The sequence below is a fragment of the Melanostigma gelatinosum genome, assembly GCF_949748355.1.
Source record: "Melanostigma gelatinosum genome assembly, chromosome: 13".
In the NCBI taxonomy this organism is placed as follows: Eukaryota; Metazoa; Chordata; class Actinopteri; order Perciformes; family Zoarcidae; genus Melanostigma; species Melanostigma gelatinosum.
In genome coordinates, this window is record NC_136646.1 from 16,737,776 (window position 1) to 16,757,775 (window position 20,000).

Sequence of the window (20,000 nt, forward strand, 5' to 3'; positions counted from 1 at the left end):
CAAACAGAATTCCTATCAAGCACGACATGCAAGTTACATTTAATCTGAACTAGTCATGTGGATATCGTTAGATACAACACGCATCAGTGATGTGCCGAAATAAAACAAAGTAGAAACGTAAACATTGAAACAAAAAGTGTATAATCAAACAGATGACAAATACAAGGATGGTTGTGCACTTAATTTAAATATATAACTGGTCATTCATATTATTTGGTTCTGTGCTAAAAAGTACACACACTGTATATTGAAGAGTATGTAAAGGTAGATCCTACCATGACCTTGACTCAAATCATAAAAAATAGGAGCGATGTCTCTGTCTCCAAACTCTTCTGCGTAGCTGACCAGAGCCTCTTTGACTGCCTTGTATCCAGCCAGGACCACCACTTTATTGGTGCCCAAGTAGACGGTAAACACAGAGCCATGTTTCTTCGAAAGCTGTAAAAAAAAAAAAAAAAAATGTAGAGTCTAAGATCGCGGACATTTCTAATGACGAAAGGACCTTCAAATATATAACAAAATGGATTTATTTTGCGATACGACAGCTTAACTCACCTCACACAGGGTAATGTATGGTCTCTTGAGATCGAGCTGCAACAGGTTGCCAAGCAGGGGAAGAGGCCTCGGACCTGGTGGCACCTTTCCGAATGGCTGGGAGGTGAAACTATGGGAAACGAGATGGAGGACGAGCAGGAGAGCAACGGCCCCTAACAAAGCGGTGGGACTAGAGCAGAGGTAGACGACGAAATCCTCAAAAAGAGACATTTGTTCCGCTGTTAAGGTACACCTCCAACTAAACCTTGCAGTTAAACCACAAGCTCAAAACTTATGTGGCCTGGAACGCATAAGGTCTCGGGTGACAAATTTTCTACCCGCCCATCATGACTCTGCCAACTCTCAGGAGAGCAGCAAATCTCAAAGGAGAGACTAAGTTGAATAACGTGTTTGTTTGAAGATTGATCTTGTTCAAAGAACAGAATGTCCTACAAGCAGTGGCGGCTGGTCAATAGAGGGCCATGGGGCATGGCCCCACCATGAGCCACACAAAAAAGGAAAAAAAAATAAAAAAAATTTATAATAATCATAAATTATACAAATTGTCAATATTTGTGTTTTTGAACTGTGGAATGTACCCAGTAATTTGTGTAAAATATGATATCTGCGCAAAATATATGCCTTTCCTGCTCGTGCTCTCTGCCTGTGTGCTCTCTGCTCGTGCTCTCTGTCTGTGTGCACGACACTCTGAGAACGCGCAGCTTGGGGGGCCTAATCGTTTTGGCCCAAAAGAGGCGGGTCTATGAAGCAGTTTAGCCAATTGCTGATTCAAGATATAAATGAGTGACATACAATTTAGCCAATCAGCGCCCTCAAATAGATTCAGCTATGGGCCAGAACGATCTGGCCCATAGCTGCGCGTTCTCATCAGGAGAAGTCTCTACAGGCGAGCGCCAGCGCGAGCAATCCTCCTCAAAGTCCCCTTTGAGAGGAGAACTTTGGCGGAGATTCTGCAACCAAAGAGCTGATATCAGATCAGCCTGACCTCACAATCAGACAGCAGACTCGCGGGAAAGGGAAGCAGTACATGCGAAGCTTCTGTATAGCTGTACACCAGACAGGTTTGGCTAGCTGCATGACGTCATGCTAATCATTTATTTAGCTTTTTAAAACAACGGGGACGGATCCAGCACGGGCAGTTACGGGAGTGAGGGATGAGGATGTAAGGAAACATGAGAACACCAGGGTAGGGAGTGAGGGATGAGGAGGTAAGGAAACATGAGAACACCAGGACACACATGAGAACTCTGTCAAGCTACATATTATGCAAAGTGACATCTTTTCTTCTACATAGTTGTCCTCAGTCTCATCTGCTTAACTTGGTCATGGAGGCATCAACATGTAATGGAGTGGTCTCACCGACGTCACGATCTCCTTAGCTACGAGGTCGGTCGGCCATGTTGGAGTACATACAGATCCTACATGGCGCGCGTAAACAAGGAAGTGCGGCGAAAATACAATACTTTGAATCACTGGATAGTGCAGCAAAGGTTCGCTACCTGGCCAAATTGAAGGTTATTGGTAACTTGGATTCCTATACGATGAGTGCAGATCGTTTCAGTGCCGATCCTACTTATCTTCCATCGGTAAACTACGCCAACATCTACGCGTATCTCGTGAACACCCCCAGTCCATACACGAAAGACGAGTTGGACTGCTACAAAGGGCTCGACGCTTATAATCAGTTTGTCAGTGGATGGGTCCGAGACGTCAAAGCAACGGTCGTCGAGAATTCTCATCTCGTCATTGGAAGGGTAAATATATACAGATCTGGTCAGATATTTAGCAATATTCAATGTTTACTCAGCGCAAACAGACACGTGTGTTTGTTTACATTGTACGTGCATGTCATTGTGTGCGTGTGTGTAGGAATTCACTTTCAACTAACTCCTAACTTCATCCCCCCCACACATATATATATACATATATATATACATATATATATATATATATGATCCGACGTTAAACTCATATCAAGCAATGCTGAGGCTGCATCTCTGTGTTTCGCCTGTTGTACACGCTCGACACGTCTCTGGCACCGACTGCTGTCACGGGCCGATGAAGCTTCGGTAACCTTCTCATGTCCAAGTTTAATTTATATTTCCTTTATTAAATACTGTTCACAAACGAATTTGCAAATAAAATCACTGACCACTTATAAAGTGATCCGCACATACTCTAGTGTACGCCAAATTCTATTCCTTTATATCTCGAGAGATGCGTGACAGCCATTTCTGGCGACGTCGCTTGGATAGCTCCTTCGTGTCATTTCCTTGATGTGTAATGACCGCTGGCAAACGAAAGAATGATTTCTTGTCTCTAACAGCTCTGCTGCCACAACCAAAGACAGCACAAAAGTTCACCACCGATAGGTTATGCGACTCAGCCGTGCATGCCAGTGGCTTTGTGTGTACTCCAACATGGCCGACAGCTAAACTGTGACGTCACACGAGACCACTCCATAGAGATGTTAAATTAACAGTGAAAACTCATCATAGCTTAATTTAACATCAGTATTCATAATTACACTTCATGTTTACTTCTCCTGATCTTTACCTCCTATAACAAGGTCCATAGGGGCATCTCAATAAATGAACATGTTATATTATATTATATAAGTGTTATTTACTGATTGTTTTCGTGTTGGAATACATGTTAAGGACAATTATAGCACTGTTTTACTACAGTCTGGATGAAATCAGGAATCATGTGTTTCCATACTCTCTGCACCACACACACACACAGTGTGAAATGCATAGCAAGAAAAATGGAAAAAAAACGTACAAAAACACCTCAAAGGTTATTGCAGTCTTGCGATTTTTAGGCCCAGATCAATCACATGCGGTCTGATACGACTTGATTTCAAGTTACGACCTCACGTTTGAACATCTTCTGTGTCACATAATTGTTGTATTTTTTTCGATGCAAACTGTGATGGCTGGATATCCACATGGTAACACGCTGTTGCTATAACTTGTTTGGCAGGAAAACCGAGACTTTGGTTCACAAGACCTGGACAATGGAGGCGTATCAAATGTACTAAGACCGGACTAAATGTACACTGAGGATTAATGTTTTGCTCACCTATGATTTGAATTGTGTATGATAGTAGATGTAGGTAGAAGTAGTTAAAGTCATCTGCCCAGATGCCACCTTAGTCATCTGCCCAGATGCCAATGAACTCTGAACACCATGAACTTGACCACTATGAACCTTGAACTCTATGAACACTGAACACTGCCTGTTTTAACCACTGCTTTTGGTCTCAGGAACATTTGGACTGTCTCACCTCTTCAGGTTTCCCCACCACATGGATGCACGTGCCAGCCCTTGGTTTGCTCTAAAGACCGAAGCCAACACCTCGCTCTTCAGACCAAAGGGGGGATGTTGGGGTCTGACCATATGGCTTCAACATGTGCTGTGGACAAAGAGAATCAGGCCTTCACTTTTTCAAGCAAAGGTTTCATCCTGATTTGTAGTTTGATGAGAGCAAACCTCCTCTGAAGGAATTTCACACTAGGGTGTGAATTTCCCCCCCCCAAAAAACTATGGTTCCTGAAGTCACCTGAATGCACCGCTGCAATCTCATTGGCTGAGAGCCAAGAGACCCCAGGACCCATGTGGTTCAACCACTGTTCTACAAAACTGCCTGCAGATCACACCTCCTTGCTTTTTCCCTTCGACCTCCGTCGAACAGGGATCACACAACGCTCTCTTCGCCCTGGGACCCGTCCTTGGACATATGAAGACACACCAGCCTCCTACCTCCAGCACGACGCTGGCAACCGAAGGCCACGAGGGAGCCGCGGCCCTCAAACCCTCAAACCCTCATCAAACCCTGTCAGGTCACGAGCCATTTCGCTGGACGAAACAGACAGTGCTCCACTTTGAGTAAGGCTCCCTTACCCCGCCGAGACGAATCCCTTCCACGACCCGTCTCCGCTTCTTTTTCTTTTGTGCACACATACCGGCAGGAGGAAAGACGACTAAGCCTCAATCCTCCACCGATGATTCCCGGTAAGACGCACGGACCACGTCGTCTAAAACCGAAGTAAAATCATCCTCCCTGCAGCGAGGATAGATCACGTCTGCGTTTGCTCCAGAGCCACGCCAACGGACCGAAGCCGCACCAGCAAAAGCCGTGCGACACACAGCGCCCGCTGCAAGGCCGCGCTGCAAGCATCCCCTGCCCCCCTTCCTGACGAGGAAAAGGGACAACTTGCCCACGAACACTTCAACGTTGCAACGAAGCATCGACAAGTAAGGTTCATGGTATCTGGGCATAGCTTAGCTTAAATTAACGTAAATTTAATTCAGGCCATTCATTTATATGTTGATATTCCCGTGTTTTTGTGTGTTTAAGTTACTGTCGCGCGATATCGAGGTATTGCACAACTCCTCGCGGATCATAAGAACCGCTCTATGGTGCATTCCCGTATTCTGTTTGTGTTAAGACACTGTCGCATTATACGGAGGTATTTACGCAATCGTTACGGACCAGAGAAGCTCCGTTGCATTGTGTATTAACTGCTATGACTGTTTGCTTGGGATTTATTTAGATTTATTTTCATTTGCTTTATTACACTTCGTGTGGTATTCTCTCCTCATTAAATCAGCTCCGTGAGTGAAGTGTGGAATCTCGGCTATCGTACATAACTGCCGGCAGTTCTACCGACAACGGCACTTTGTGTACGATACGGCCAGCGATCCCCATTATCACTCCAACGCGGACCGCACGCAGAAGGTTGATTCATGACCCCCACCTTTGCTCTCTTTCTTGCCTCTCCCCTAACACACACAGCTCCTATCTCTGCCCCTGGGGGAAACCCCGTTCAAACGATCGCCTCACAACACACGTGTGCATCGGCACACGTGATTACATACAGCAGTCTCACCGCCATTTTGTCCGAGTCACTCGACTCCGCCATCTGGTGGTAGTTTAGCTGTAGTATCTTAAGGCCCCTCCCCTTTTGGCCCGCGTCACTCGACGCCGCCATCTTTGTAGTCTTTAGCTGTAGCTTTAAGACTCCCCTTCCTTTTCACCCACAGACCCACACACATGCACACACACACACACACACACACACACACACTGATATACACCCTCACCCATTTTATTCCTTTCTTTAGGTATTAGGCATATAAAATTGTATGATAACGTTTGTTGGTTGCAATATTAATTGATTTGATCATTTATTATTTTGATGGAATAAACTCTGTTATACTTTAAGGAGCAGTCGTCTGTGATTACTTGTGCATATGTATTTGATAAGACTGTATGTAGTAGTCTGTGCTCGAATTCAAAACCTTCACTGTCACTGAATGTATAGTCATACGCAGACTATTGACATTATGAGTGACTACTAATTATGAGACTTAGTTTTATCGTTTGGTTATTGGTCTCTGTTCGCAGGGTGGTGCCCCGTTGTTATTAATAATCATTAATAATTGTTACATACATTAATAATTCTATTGATGTCAAGAATTCAGTTTCTTAAATGCTGATAATCCAAACACGCTCCTTTACGTTCCCAACAGTGTTTTTAGATCTTTTTTTCCGATGTCACTATGGTATACTGAAGTATACTTACAAGCATTTCATAAGTGTCAATGGCTTGTATTGACAATTACATTAAGTTGACTCAAAGAGTCAATATTTGCAGTGTTGACCCTTCTTTTTCAAGACCTCTGCAATTCGCCCTGGCATGCTGTCAATTAACTTCTGGGCCACATCCTGACTGATGGCAGCCCATTCTTGTACAATCAATGCTTGGAGTTTGCGGGTTTTTGTTTGTCCACTCGCCTCTTGAGGATTGACCACAAGTTCTCAATGGGATTAAGGTCTGGGGAGTTTCCTGGCCATGGACCCAAAATTTCGATGTTTTGTTCCCCGAGCCACTTAGTTATCACTTTTGCCTAATGGCTTGATAATATCAAATCCAGTTTTTTATACATTACTGTTCAAAAGTTTGGAATTAACTGCCACAGAAGCTCGATCCACTACAGTCAGATGGTTGAGAGGACAACTCTATATCTTTTAATCGTCTTTTGTGCCTCAAGGTTTTAGAAGATCCTCGTTACAAATAGATGTAACTTTGTATCAAGGGTTTTACAAAAACAAGTCATGTTTGTGTACATGGAGCACAAAACGCTGTACAATGGTTAAATCAGACAACTGGAAGTGCAGAAAGAGACAAAGATACTTCTAAGAATTAGGAATAAGAAAAACAAATAAAAAATCAACGGTTATTGGTAACATACATTGAAGCTCAGCAACAAAGACAGACTTTCAATCATATAAATAGGAACAGATTCCTGTTTCACTGTCTAGTGCACAATAATGCCTAAACAAGCTGAAATTTACAGGTGTGTTACTTTATCAAAGGTATTCTTAAAAATCAGAAATAGGTAACTGGAAATGTAGCACTATTGGAATTTGAGCAGGGACTATCAGCTGGCCTTACAAATCCTGTTCAATCTAACTACAAGGAGACGGCAGAGGGCCCTAAGACTAAATTACATTTTAAATCATATACACTTTGGAAGGCAAAGACTATTCTAAATGTAAATAATATTATTTGTCTGAATGATATTGTTTTTATCTATGTTAAAATACCAAAATAACAGATTGTTCCACACTTTTGAACAATACAGTATACAGACGATTTGGTATTGCTTACCTCAAACAGAGTGCTGTGGAGTGACTTAAGGTTCAGCTGCAGCAAATTGCCAAACACAGGCAGTGGTCTGGGTCCTGGAGGCTCCTTTCTCTGATGGTCAACGTTTGGGAAAAATACATACAAGACGAGTAGGATCCCAACAGTGCCCAGTAGAATGGTTGTACTGGGGGACGGCAGAAAAAGGCTTTCCATGACCGCCAGTAAGCCACACTTTCAACAAAGTCAGAGACAATATTTTTGTGTTCAATATTGCGTGAGTATTGTGAAGCCCTGCCCCAATTTGACCTGACACTGTAGCCTGCGACAGTATGTGTACGAATGTGGGTTTTTTTCAGACCGAGAACAAGTACTTACTTTTGAGTACATAAATAAAGGGCTGAATCTGGGTCACGCTACGAGCCAGATGGCATGGAACAGGATGTCCCTCGACATGTCCAAACAAGATGACGCTTTTGTTGACATTTTATCAATCATTTGAGTTTACTTTAAAAATTAACCAGTTTATGTTTGAGTTTATGTTAATAATTAACCATTTAACGGTACTTCAGCTCAACATTTCAAAGAATGTGCAGCGTGTCACTTTAAGGAGAATAGCATGAAGCCATTTTAAAGGTCAGCACACCGTGAAGGCCCGGTGTGTAAGATTTAGTGGCATCTAGTGAGGATGACCCTAGACATGTCCAAACCTTATCCTGTCCTGATAGCAGGGCACAGACAAACATTCACGCTCTAATTTTGAGTCTCCAAATAACCTAAGCTGGACTGTGGGAGGAAGCTGGAGAACGAGGAGAACGGACCTGGGCCCCTCTTGCTGTGAGGTGACAGTGTTAGCCACTACGCCACGTGCAGCCCCTAGACATGTTGTCAGCAGAAAAATCTTGGGTTTGTGTTATGTTCGGAGACTCTTGTTGTACTTTCATTCCAAACAACACAGCTCATTCACCAAAGCACTCACTCAACTCCAAACCATGGCTACAGAACTCAAAGACAATGCTGGTCACATGTGGACAGGAGATTGGTTTGAAAAATGATTCGGCCGACAGGATGAATTTCTCACTTAAATTGGTGTTATGGTGGTTTTCTGTTTAGCTGTCATTGCCCTATTTGGTTGTTGCATCATTCCATGTGTCAGAAAGCTGATAAGATCCATAACACAGAGTGTTTCCCAATATGTAAGGTCCTATGTGCTCAATACAAGTTAGCAAGAAGCAGCATTACGGTTGACGAGCAACTGACCAAATCATAATTTAAAAGCAGTTTTAATGGATTTTTCCCCTTTATCAAGTCCTACGAATTATTACTTGTTATTTGTTTTGTTTTCCATAGAAAAACATTAAAGACAACAGTAAGTCCAATATTTTTAATTGTCAAGTATTTCTCTCGAACAGAAAAATAACAGTGTATAATTGTACATTCTTGTCATTTTTAGATGCAGGCTACATGGGCTATCGGCAATAGGAAGAGGCAAGCCTTGATTTATTTATAGTGGGCTAATACATGATATGTCATTTATGCAATATAAGAAAGTAAACCCATGACAAATTCTACAAAACCAAGTACATTGTTTTGTCAAAATCATCAACAGTGACCTGGAAGCAGGAATATATAGGCTAATGAAGCCGTGTCTAGCCTGTGTTTCTTTGTAAATTGTATACAGTTTGAACAATCTGTAGGAATTTGGACGTATTCACTTATTCAGAGTGAGACAGCTCGTCAGCCATTATATGCCACTGTTGTATATTTACACAAATAGATGTACTTTTCCGGCTGCTCAGTATGTTCTGCTACCTGTGAGGGCGATGTAACAATATTCATGTCACGGGCATGTACAGTTACAGTATAATGCCATGCTACAGCTCTCTTCCTCATTGGCGACTGACGGCACACAGCTCATGAGGTGAAGGGTTGAGGGTGAAGCCCACAGCCGGAGTCAGATCCAGTTCTTCCTCTGGGACTCCAGGTGGAGGAGTGAAACGAAAGCGCTGGAGGAGGGAGGTGAAGAAGAGGAAGAGCTCCATCTTTGCCAGACTTTCTCCAGGACACGCCCTGCGACCTGCAAGAACAAAGAGATTTGCAACGAGTTCAATTGGATCACACCGTGTGAAAATTCTCTGTCATCGCTAAAATACAAAACCCTGACAAAGTTTTTGTACCTGCAGAAAAGGGCATGAAGGCATCCCTCCTGATAAATTTACCCTCTTTATCCAGGAAGTGTGAAGGGTTAAAAGAGTTTGGGCTCTCCCATTCGCTCTCATCATGAAGGACAGAAGTAAGAAGAGGAAACACAGTCGTCCCCTGTTGGCAAAAGAAGAGAGAGAGGTGTATAAAGTCTCAGAATGACGGCACTTTTTCACCTTTTCAGAAGTTGATGAACATTTAATTGTCATTATTATTAGTATTGTTGTTTGTTTGCAATCTGTCGATTGTTTTTGTTGTTTCATCTATTGTACTGTTTTATCAGTGTTTAAATGTGACCTTAGTTTGTCTTGCTTTTGTTGGACTTTCTGTTATATTGCTTGATATCAAATCACTTTGTAAACTCTGTTTTTAAAGGTTCTATTTAAATAATAACAGTTACCGACCTCTTTGATGAAAAAGCCTTGGAAGGTGACGTCTCGGCTGGTTTTGTGAGGAATGGCCATGGGGACAATGCTGGCCAGCCTCTGTGTCTCATGGATGACAGCATCGGTGTACGGCAGGCTCTTCCGGTCATCGACCTGGATCTGACGGCTTCCTGCTACCCTGCTCAGCTCCTCCTGGACCTGGTCTGGACTCGCATATTAACAAATGAACATTCTTTGTCTGCATTCATTTGAACAAGACTAGTCCACAGCCATGCAACCTCTGTGAAGCTGTAGCCTACTCTGAGCTAAGTCCTAACATCAGCATTCCAACATGTTCAAAATGACTTATAATTCCTGAAAATCAAATCACTATAAACACAATCTGTATAAAAACAATTTTAAAAGGTTTCTTCTACGGGTCTATTCTTTTGACCTTGTTGTTGTCAAGTCGGCTATTTAAGGGCATCTACAGGTGAATAATAAATGCACACCAATGAGCTTCAACCCTCTCTTTACCTTGTATGTGAGGATATTTAGCCATAAGCAGCAAACCCCATCTCAGTGTAGTCGCTGTGGTATCGGTACCAGCTGAAAACAGGTTGTTCACTGTGAATATCAAGTTATTCTCATTGTAGTGAGTGTCCTTAACACAAGAGTCCTAAGAGAAAGAACACCCATATATCATTAAATAAGCATAACATTAGTTATTTTTGATGGATGAAAACTTAAAAAAAAAAAAAAAATGTTGTCTTACCTCCTCCTTCTGCTTCCGGATCAGAAAACAGTCCACCAGCCCCCTGCAGAAGTGAGGGTTCAGTGTCTCTTTCAGATGCATTATTAATTCTTTGACATCTCGGACAGTCATCGCAACATTTTTGACTAAAATCTGCCGGTTTTTTATCCATCTGACCAGCCTGGGAAACATGTTGTAAAGCTGTGACGTAACAGTGAAAACAACAAAGATCATAGTGAATACAATGTGCACCAAACAACAACACAAGTAGAATTCATAGAGTAATACAAAATCTTCATGTTTTGTTTCACACATTTAGACAGCAAGATGTGTTCTATGTGCCCCATTACATACAGTATATGTATGTTCATAAACTGTATATTTAGCATTTAGACAGACTTTTTGATCAGTTGTTTGACACAGTTAAATAATCAACAAAATACCTCCAGTTTACATCCATTTTTAGTCTGACAGCATTTTCTTGAATTGTGTTGTCACTTAAAGTTGGTCCCATTGCACACTATGTAAAGAAATAATTGAGATATACATATATATATATACACATATACATATACATATACACATATATATACATACATATACATATACACATACATATACATACATATACATATACACATACATATACATATACACATATATATACATACATATATAAAAATATATATACATACACACACACACACACACACACACACACACATACATATATATATATATATATACACACATATATATATATACACACATATATACACACACACACACACACACAGTATATGAATCTACTGCTATAAAATGCTGATACTGTTTACCATTCTGCACAACCTTTCACAGTTTCGTGTGCAATCCCCTTAAAACTGCAGCAAATTAAAAAGCAAATACGAAGGTCACCTGTATTGACGCAGAGCCCACAATGCGTATGTTTTCGTTGGCTCTTCTCACCAGGTTTTTGAATCGGGGGTCATTGTAGTCAAACCTGCTGCCGTACACAATAGCGGAGATGATATTGGATGTTGCGTGATTTACCGGGCATGCTGTATCAAACGGTTTCCCTGTGAAATGGCAGTCAAAAATACTGAAAATGATTAAGATGTAAAAGCAAAAGGAAAATGATCGTCTTGTACTATTAAAGCAAACCCCACCATGACTTACACTGGCTATGGAACAAACTAGAATATAGGGGATGATTTGAGCACAGCGTACCACTTTCTGAGCAAAATAACAAACCCTGTGGAGGAATTGTCACTCAGCATTAAGATGTGACCTTCTGCTATTTGTTGTACATTTCAACTCGATACCTTTGTGCTTTTCAAACTCTTGCATCAGATGCTGGCATTCCTCCAAGATTTTATGCTCAGAGAGTCTTTTGCCCATTCCAAAGTCTCTGAGGGTGGTGAGGGCGAAACGCCGCATCTCTTTCCATGATTCTCCATTTGCAAACAGAATTCCTATCAAGCACGACATGCAAGTTACATTTAATCTGAACTAGTCATGTGGATATCGTTAGATACAACACGCATCAGTGATGTGCCGAAATAAAACAAAGTAGAAACGTAAACATTGAAACAAAAAGTGTATAATCAAACAGATGACAAATACAAGGACGGTTGTGCACTTGATTTAGATATATAACTGGTCATTTATATTATTTGGTTCTGTGCTAAAAAGTACACACACTGTATATTGAAGAGTATGTAAAGGTAGATCATACCATGACCTTGATTCAACTCAAAAATAGGGGCGATGTCTCTGTCTCCAAACTCTTCTGCGTAGCTGACCAGAGCCTCTTTGACTGCCTTGTATCCAGCCAGGACCACCACTTTATTGGTGCCCAAGTAGACGGTAAACACAGAGCCATGTTTCTTCGAAAGCTGTAAAAAAAAAAAAAAAAATGTAGAGTCTAAGATCGCGGACATTTCTAATGACGAAAGGACCTTCAAATATATAACAAAATGGATTTATTTTGCGATACGACAGCTTAACTCACCTCACACAGGGTAATGTATGGTCTCTTGAGATCGAGCTGCAACAGGTTGCCAAGCAGGGGAAGAGGCCTCGGACCTGGTGGCACCTTTCCGAATGGCTGGGAGGTGAAACTATGGGAAACGAGATGGAGGACGAGCAGGAGAGCAACGGCCCCTAACAAAGCGGTGGGACTAGAGCAGAGGTAGACGACGAAATCCTCAAAAAGAGACATTTGTTCCGCTGTTAAGGTACACCTCCGACTAAACCTTGCAGTTAAACCACAAGCTCAAAACTTATGTGGCCTGGAACGCTATTGCATAAGCTCTCGGGTGACTAATTTTCTACCCGCCCATCATGACTCTGCAAACTCTCAGGAGAGCAGCAAATCGCAAAGGAGAGACTAAGCTGAATAACGTGTTTGTTTGAAGATTAACTTTACAGTACCTCAGATTGATCTTGTTCAAAGAACAGAATGTCCTACAAGTCTACACCAGTATCCGTTTTTGGCTTGTTAATACAAATATGGGGACTCTACGGGTCACAAACTGCTGAGACATGAGGGCAACAGGGACAATGTTGTGGCAAAAACACCACCATTATGTTGTGGCCGAAATTAGGAGAAGAGACGTGGTAGTTGGAGCAGCAACCAGCGGAGACCGTTTATTCTTGTGTACACAAGGATGTGTTTACAACAAAGTGTCAGAGTTATAATGTCTGACTTTGTAACTGTTGGTGGACTGTACCTTACGTCACAGTCCACCAATCAAATCCCTTTGATTGAACAAATACAAAACACATCTGGTCCACTCATCATGTGATGCCCTCTTTGCAGGTCAAATGATGTTGGTGTGTAGTTTTCTGGGACATGCTCTATTAATCTTTTAAAAACATGTTTATACAAGCTGTGTTCAAAGTACGAAATTATATGAGGTCTCATATACGGTTATTCCCCAACATATTCCTTTGTCTGCACTGATTGGAGTGTGTTTTGGGGCTGCTGCTACAGACCTGGATGAGCTCACTGACACTGTGACATCGTAACAACAATAAACCCTGGTTTACTGCAAGACTCATGCAGCTTCGTCGGGCTAAAGAGGAGGCCTACAGAAGTGGGGACAGGATCCTGTACAACCAGGCCAGAAACACACCGACTAATAAATCGTTTTTTTTTCCACCACAACCAGGAACTGGTATTTGCTACAATTTGCATAGAGCATTATTTAATTTAAAAAGAATAGCGACACATATACAGTTGGTCAGTTTCATGGTACATGTACAGTACACAGTTACAATGATGTAAATTCCCTTTGTTAAATACGATACACTGTATTTCAAGACACCTCAAACCTTCAATATCAGCAGGGCAAACCTTTCCATTTGTACGTATATAACATTGCAATTGATTCAAGTCATACATGTAATGAGAAAACAAATTGTGCAAAAACATGAACAAATGTAACAAAAGTCTAAATTAGGAGGTTAAATCCTTTAAAAAGACCAATAAGCCACATATCTGTGCCTTTCTGGAATGTCAGTTTCTACTTTACTTTGCGCACACACACACACATCTGGTGACGTGAAGAAAGCGCTGTAAATCATACAAAGCTGTTAAAAGGGTTGATTACTGTGAGCGCTCTTTGCCTTCGTGTAAGACAGTAAATACATTCATATCACGTCTGTGAAGTCAGAGGGATTTTCCAAGAGTAGGAATGTCATTTGTACCCTCAAGTTAATGTGATCACCGATTCATCCGAGAATATCCTTTTTGATCTCGAACACGGATGAAAAGCAGGCAACTGAGAATCCATTTCTCATTTGTTTTTTTTGAAACTTCAAATGTTTTTCTAAATATTCCTACAGAATACATAAATGCTCCAACAACGTATTTTAAGTACAATCAAGGCTTTGAGACTGTGATAAATTGGGCACGCTCTGAAATGAGGTTCAAACATTGAGCTGATCATTCTCCCTCAGAGCAAGACATCTATTTCAAGTTTTTACCATCTATATACAGTGTTCACTATCTATATACAGCCGTTTTGTTTTTGTATTGCATTTCCTGGAGTTCCCTGAAGGAGCAGCTCTACATTAAAGATGACACAGCAGTAGTTTGTCCACTGCGCAATAACAATTTCTTAGTTGTAATATTTAAGGACAATTATAGCACTGTTTTACTACAGTCTGGATGAAATCAGGAATCATGTGTTCCCATACTCTCTGCACCACACACACACACAGTGTGAAATGCATAGCAAGAAAAATGGAGAAAAAAAACGTACAAAAACACCTCAAAGGTTATTGCAGTCTTGCGATTTTTAGGCCCAGATCAATCACATGCGGTCTGATACGACTTGATTTCAAGTTACGACCTCACGTTTGAACATCTTCTGTGTCACATAATTGTTGTATTTTTTTCGATGTAAACTGTGATGGCTGGATATCCACATGGTAACACGCTGTTGCTATAACTTGTTTGGCAGGAAAACCGAGACTTTGGTTCACAAGACCTGGACAATGGAGGCGTATCAAATGTACTAAGACCGGACTAAATGTACACTGAGGATTAATGTTTTGCTCACCTATGATTTGAATTGTGTATGATAGTAGATGTAGGTAGAAGTAGTTAAAGTCATCTGCCCAGATGCCACCTTAGTCATCTGCCCAGATGCCAATGAACTCTGAACACCATGAACTTGACCACTATGAACCTTGAACTCTATGAACACTGAACACTGCCTGTTTTAACCACTGCTTTTGGTCTCAGGAACACTTGGACTGTCTCACCTCTTCAGGTTTCCCCACCACAGGGATGCACGTGCCAGCCCTTGGTTTGCTCTAAAGACCGAAGCCAACACCTCGCTCTTCAGACCAAAGGGGGGATGTTGGGGTCTGACCATATGGCTTCAACATGTGCTGTGGACAAAGAGAATCAGGCCTTCACTTTTTCAAGCAAAGGTTTCATCCTGATTTGTAGTTTGATGAGAGCAAACCTCCTCTGAAGGAATTTCACACTAGGGTGTGAATTTCCCCCCCCCAAAAACTATGGTTCCTGAAGTCACCTGAATGCACCGCTGCAATCTCATTGGCCGAGAGCCAAGAGACCCCAGGACCCATGTGGTTCAACCACTGTTCTACAAAACTGCCTGCAGATCACACCGCCTTGCTTTTTCCCTTCGACCTCCGTCGAACAGGGATCACACAACGCTCTCTTCGCCCTGGGACCCGTCCTTGGACATATGAAGACACACCAGCCTCCTACCTCCAGCACGACGCTGGCAACCGAAGGCCACGAGGGAGCCGCGGCCCTCAAACCCTCAAACCCTCATCAAACCCTGTCAGGTCACGAGCCATTTCGCTGGACGAAACAGACAGTGCTCCACTTTGAGTAAGGCTCCCTTACCCCGCCGAGACAAATCCCTTCCACGACCCGTCTCCGCTTCTTTTTCTTTTGTGCACACATACCGGCAGGAGGAAAGACGACTAAGCCTCAATCCTCCACCGATGATTCTCGGTAAGACGCACGGACCACGTCGTCTAAAACCGAAGTAAAATCATCCTCCCTGCAGCGAGGATAGATCACGTCTGCGTTTGCTCCAGAGCCACGGCAACGGACCGAAGCCGCACCAGCAAAAGCCGTGCGACACACAGCGCCCGCTGCAAGGCCGCGCTGCAAGCAGCCCCTGCCCCCCTTCCTGACGAGGAAAAAGGACAACTTCCCCACGAACACTTCAACGTTGCAACGAAGCATCGACAAGTAAGGTTCATGGTATCTGGGCATAGCTTAGCTTAAATTAACTTAAGTTTAATTCAGGCCATTCATTTATATGTTGATATTCCCGTGTTTTTGTGTGTTTAAGTTACTGTCGCGCAATATCGAGGTATTGCGCAACTCCTCGCGGATCAAAAGAACCGCTCTATGGTGCATTCCCGTATTCTGTTTGTGTTAAGACACTGTCGCATTATACGGAGGTATTTACGCAATCGTTACGGACCACAGAAGCTCCGTTGCATTGTGTATTAACTGCTATGACTGTTTGCTTGGGATTTATTTAGATTTATTTTCATTTGCTTTATTACACTTCGTGTGGTATTCTCTCCTCATTAAATCAGCTCCGTGAGTGAAGTGTGGAATCTCGGCTATCGTACATAACTGCCGGCAGTTCTACCGACAACGGCACTTTGTGTACGATACGCCAGCGATCCCCATTCTCACTCCAACGCGGACCGCACGCAGAAGTTTGATTCATGACCCCCACCTTTGCTCTCTTTCTTGCCTCTCCCCTAACACACACAGCTCCTATCTCTGCCCCTGGGGGAAACCCCGTTCAAACGATCGCCTCACAACACACGTGTGCATCGGCACACGTGATTACATACAGCAGTCTCACCGCCATTTTGTCCGAGTCACTCGACTCCGCCATCTGGTGGTAGTTTAGCTGTATTATCTTAAGGCCCCTCCCCTTTTGGCCCGCGTCACTCGACGCCGCCATCTTTGTAGTCTTTAGCTGTAGCTTTCAGACTCCCCTTCCTTTTCACCCACAGACCCACACACATGCACACACACACACACACACACACACTGATATACACCCTCACCCATTTTATTCATTCTTTAGGTATTAGGCATATAAAATTGTATGATAGTGTTTATTGGTTGCAATATTAATTGATTTGATCATTTACTATTTTGATTTAATAAACTCTGTTATACTTTAAGGAGCAGTCGTCTGTGATTACTTGTGCATATGTATTTGATAAACCTGTATGTAGTAGTCTGTGCTCGAATTCAAAACCTTCACTGTCACTGAATGTATAGTCATACGCAGACAATTGACATTACGAGTGACTAATATGAGACTTAGTTTTATCGTTTGGTTATTGGTCCCTGTTCGCAGGGTGGTGCCCCGTTGTTATTAATAATCATTAATAATTGTTACATACATTAATAATTCTATTGATGTCAAGAATTCAGTTTCTTAAATGCTGATAACCCAAACACGCTCCTTTACGTTCCCAACAGTGTTTTTAGATCTTTTTTTCCGATGTTACTATGGTATACTGAAGTATACTTACAAGCATTTCAAAAGTGTCAATGGCTTGTATTGACAATTACATTAAGTTGACTCAAAGAGTCAATATTTGCAGTGTTGACCCTTCTTTTTCAAGACCTCTGCAATTCGCCCTGGCATGCTGTCAATTAACTTCTGGGCCACATCCTGACTGATGGCAGCCCATTCTTGTATAATCAATGCTTGGAGTTTGCGGGTTTTTGTTTGTCCACTCGCCTCTTGAGGATTGACCACAAGTTCTCACTGGGATTAAGGTCTGGGGAGTTTCCTGGCCATGGACCCAAAAGTTCGATGTTTTGTTCCCCGAGCCACTTAGTTATCACTTTTGCCTAATGGCTTGATAATATCAAATCCAGTTTTTATACATTACTGTTCAAAAGTTTGGAATTAACTGCCACAGAAGCTCGATCCACTACAGTCAGATGGCTGAGAGGACAACTCTATATCTTTTAATCGTCTTTTGTGCCTCAAGGTTTTAGAAGATCCTCGTTACAAATAGATGTAACTTTGTATCAAGGGTTTTACAGAAACAAGTCATGTTTGTGTACATGGAGCACAAAACGCTGTACAATGGTTAAATCAGACAACTGAAAGTGCAGAAAGAGACAAAGATACTTCTAAGAATTAGGAATAAGAAAAACAAATAAAAAAATCAACAGTTATTGGTAACATACATTGAAGCTTAGCAACAAAGACAGACTTTCAATCATATAAATAGGAACAGATTCCTGTTTCACTGTCTAGTGCACAATAATGCCTAAACAAGCTGAAATGTACAGGTGTGTTACTTTATCAAAGGTATTCTTAAAAATCAGAAATAGGTAACTGGAAATGTAGCACTATTGGAATTTGAGCAGGGACTATCAGCTGGCCTTACAAATCCTGTTCAATCTAACTACAAGGAGACGGCAGAGGGCCCTAAGACTAAATTACATTTTAAATCATATACACTTTGGAAGGCAAAGACTATTCTAAATGTAAATAATATTATTTGTCTGAATGATATTGTTTTTATCTATGTTAAAATACCAAAATAACAGATTGTTCCACACTTTTGAACAATACAGTATGCAGACGATTTGGTATCACTTACCTCAAACAGAGTGCTGTGGAGTGACTTAAGGTTCAGCTGCAGCAAATTGCCAAACACAGGCAGTGGTCTGGGTCCTGGAGGCTCCTTTCTCTGATGGTCAACGTTTGGGAAAAATACATACAAGACGAGTAGGATCCCAACAGTGCCCAGTAGAATGGTTGTACTGGGGGACTGCAGAAAAAGGCTTTCCATGACCGCCAGTAAGCCACACTTTCAACAAAGTCAGAGACAATATTTTTGTGTTCAATATTGTGTGAGTATTGTGAAGCCCTGCCCCAATTTGACCTGACACTGTAGCCTGCGACAGTATGTGTACGAATGTGTTTTTATTTCAGACCGAGAACAAGTACTTACTTTTGAGTACATAAATAAAGGGCTGAATCTGGGTCACGCTACGAGCCAGATGGCATGGAACAGGATGTCCCTCGACATGTCCAAACAAGATGACGCTTTTGTTGACATTTTATCAATCATTTGAGTTTACTTTAATAATTAACCAGTTTATGTTTGAGTTTATGTTAATAATTAACCATTTAACGGTACTTCAGCTCAACATTTCAAAGAATGTGCAGCGTGTCACTTTAAGGAGAATAGCACGAATCCATTTTAAAGGTCAGCACACCGTGAAGGCCCGGTGTGTAAGATTTAGTGGCATCTAGTGAGGATGACCCTAGACATGTCCAAACCTTATCCTGTCCTGATAGCAGGGCACAGACAAACATTCACGCTCTAATTTTGAGTCTCCAAATAACCTAAGCTGGACTGTGGGAGGAAGCTGGAGAACGAGGAGAACGGACCTGGGCCCCTCTTGCTGTGAGGTGACAGTGTTAGCCACTACGCCACGTGCAGCCCCTAGACATGTTGTCAGCAGAAAAATCTTGGGTTTGTGTTATGTTCGGAGACTCTTGTTGTACTTTCATTCCAAACAACACAGCTCATTCACCAAAGCACTCACTCAACTCCAAACCATGGCTACAGAACTCAAAGACAATGCTGGTCACATGTGGACAGGAGATTGGTTTGAAAAATGATTCGGCCGACAGGATAAATTTCTCACTTAAATTGGTGTTATGGTGGTTTTCTGTTTAGCTGTCATTGCTGTCAACCCTATTTGGTTGTTGCATCATTCTATGTGTCAGAAAGCTGATAAGATCCATAACACACAGAGTGTTTCCCAATATGTAAGGTCCTATGTGCTCAATACAAGTTAGCAAGAAGCAGCACTACGGTTGACGAGCAACTCACCAAATCATAATTTAAAAGCAGTTTTAATGGATTTTTCCCCTTTATCAAGTCCTATGAATTATTACTTGTTAT

The 20,000-nt window shown here is 42.0% G+C and overlaps 2 protein-coding genes across 2 annotated transcripts in view; both read right to left on the reverse strand.

Moving 5' to 3' along the window:
- The window catches only part of LOC306786840 (cytochrome P450 2K1-like), a gene marked incomplete at both ends in the record, with an annotated part of 9,609 nt that extends 8,844 nt beyond the window's left edge, over nt 1-765 (reverse strand). Inside the window, 3 exons of the mRNA XM_079281729.1 lie at nt 1-12; nt 276-438; nt 556-765. The exon at nt 1-12 is cut by the window's left edge and continues 138 nt beyond it. Coding sequence (XP_079137855.1) covers nt 1-12; nt 276-438; nt 556-765 — 385 coding nt within the window. The remainder of the gene's footprint in view (nt 13-275; nt 439-555) is intronic.
- An 8,335-nt stretch (nt 766-9,100) lies between these two features.
- abca3b (ATP-binding cassette, sub-family A (ABC1), member 3b) overlaps nt 9,101-20,000 on the reverse strand; it is a gene marked incomplete at its 3' end in the record, with an annotated part of 43,668 nt that continues 32,768 nt past the window's right edge. The window contains exons 32-40 of the mRNA XM_079281724.1: nt 12,544-12,652; nt 12,268-12,427; nt 11,855-12,004; nt 11,448-11,608; nt 10,554-10,733; nt 10,316-10,457; nt 9,818-10,002; nt 9,389-9,530; nt 9,101-9,288 (exon numbers count right to left, since the gene is read on the reverse strand). Of these exons, the coding sequence (XP_079137850.1) occupies nt 9,101-9,288; nt 9,389-9,530; nt 9,818-10,002; nt 10,316-10,457; nt 10,554-10,733; nt 11,448-11,608; nt 11,855-12,004; nt 12,268-12,427; nt 12,544-12,652 (1,417 nt within the window). The remainder of the gene's footprint in view (nt 9,289-9,388; nt 9,531-9,817; nt 10,003-10,315; nt 10,458-10,553; nt 10,734-11,447; nt 11,609-11,854; nt 12,005-12,267; nt 12,428-12,543; nt 12,653-20,000) is intronic.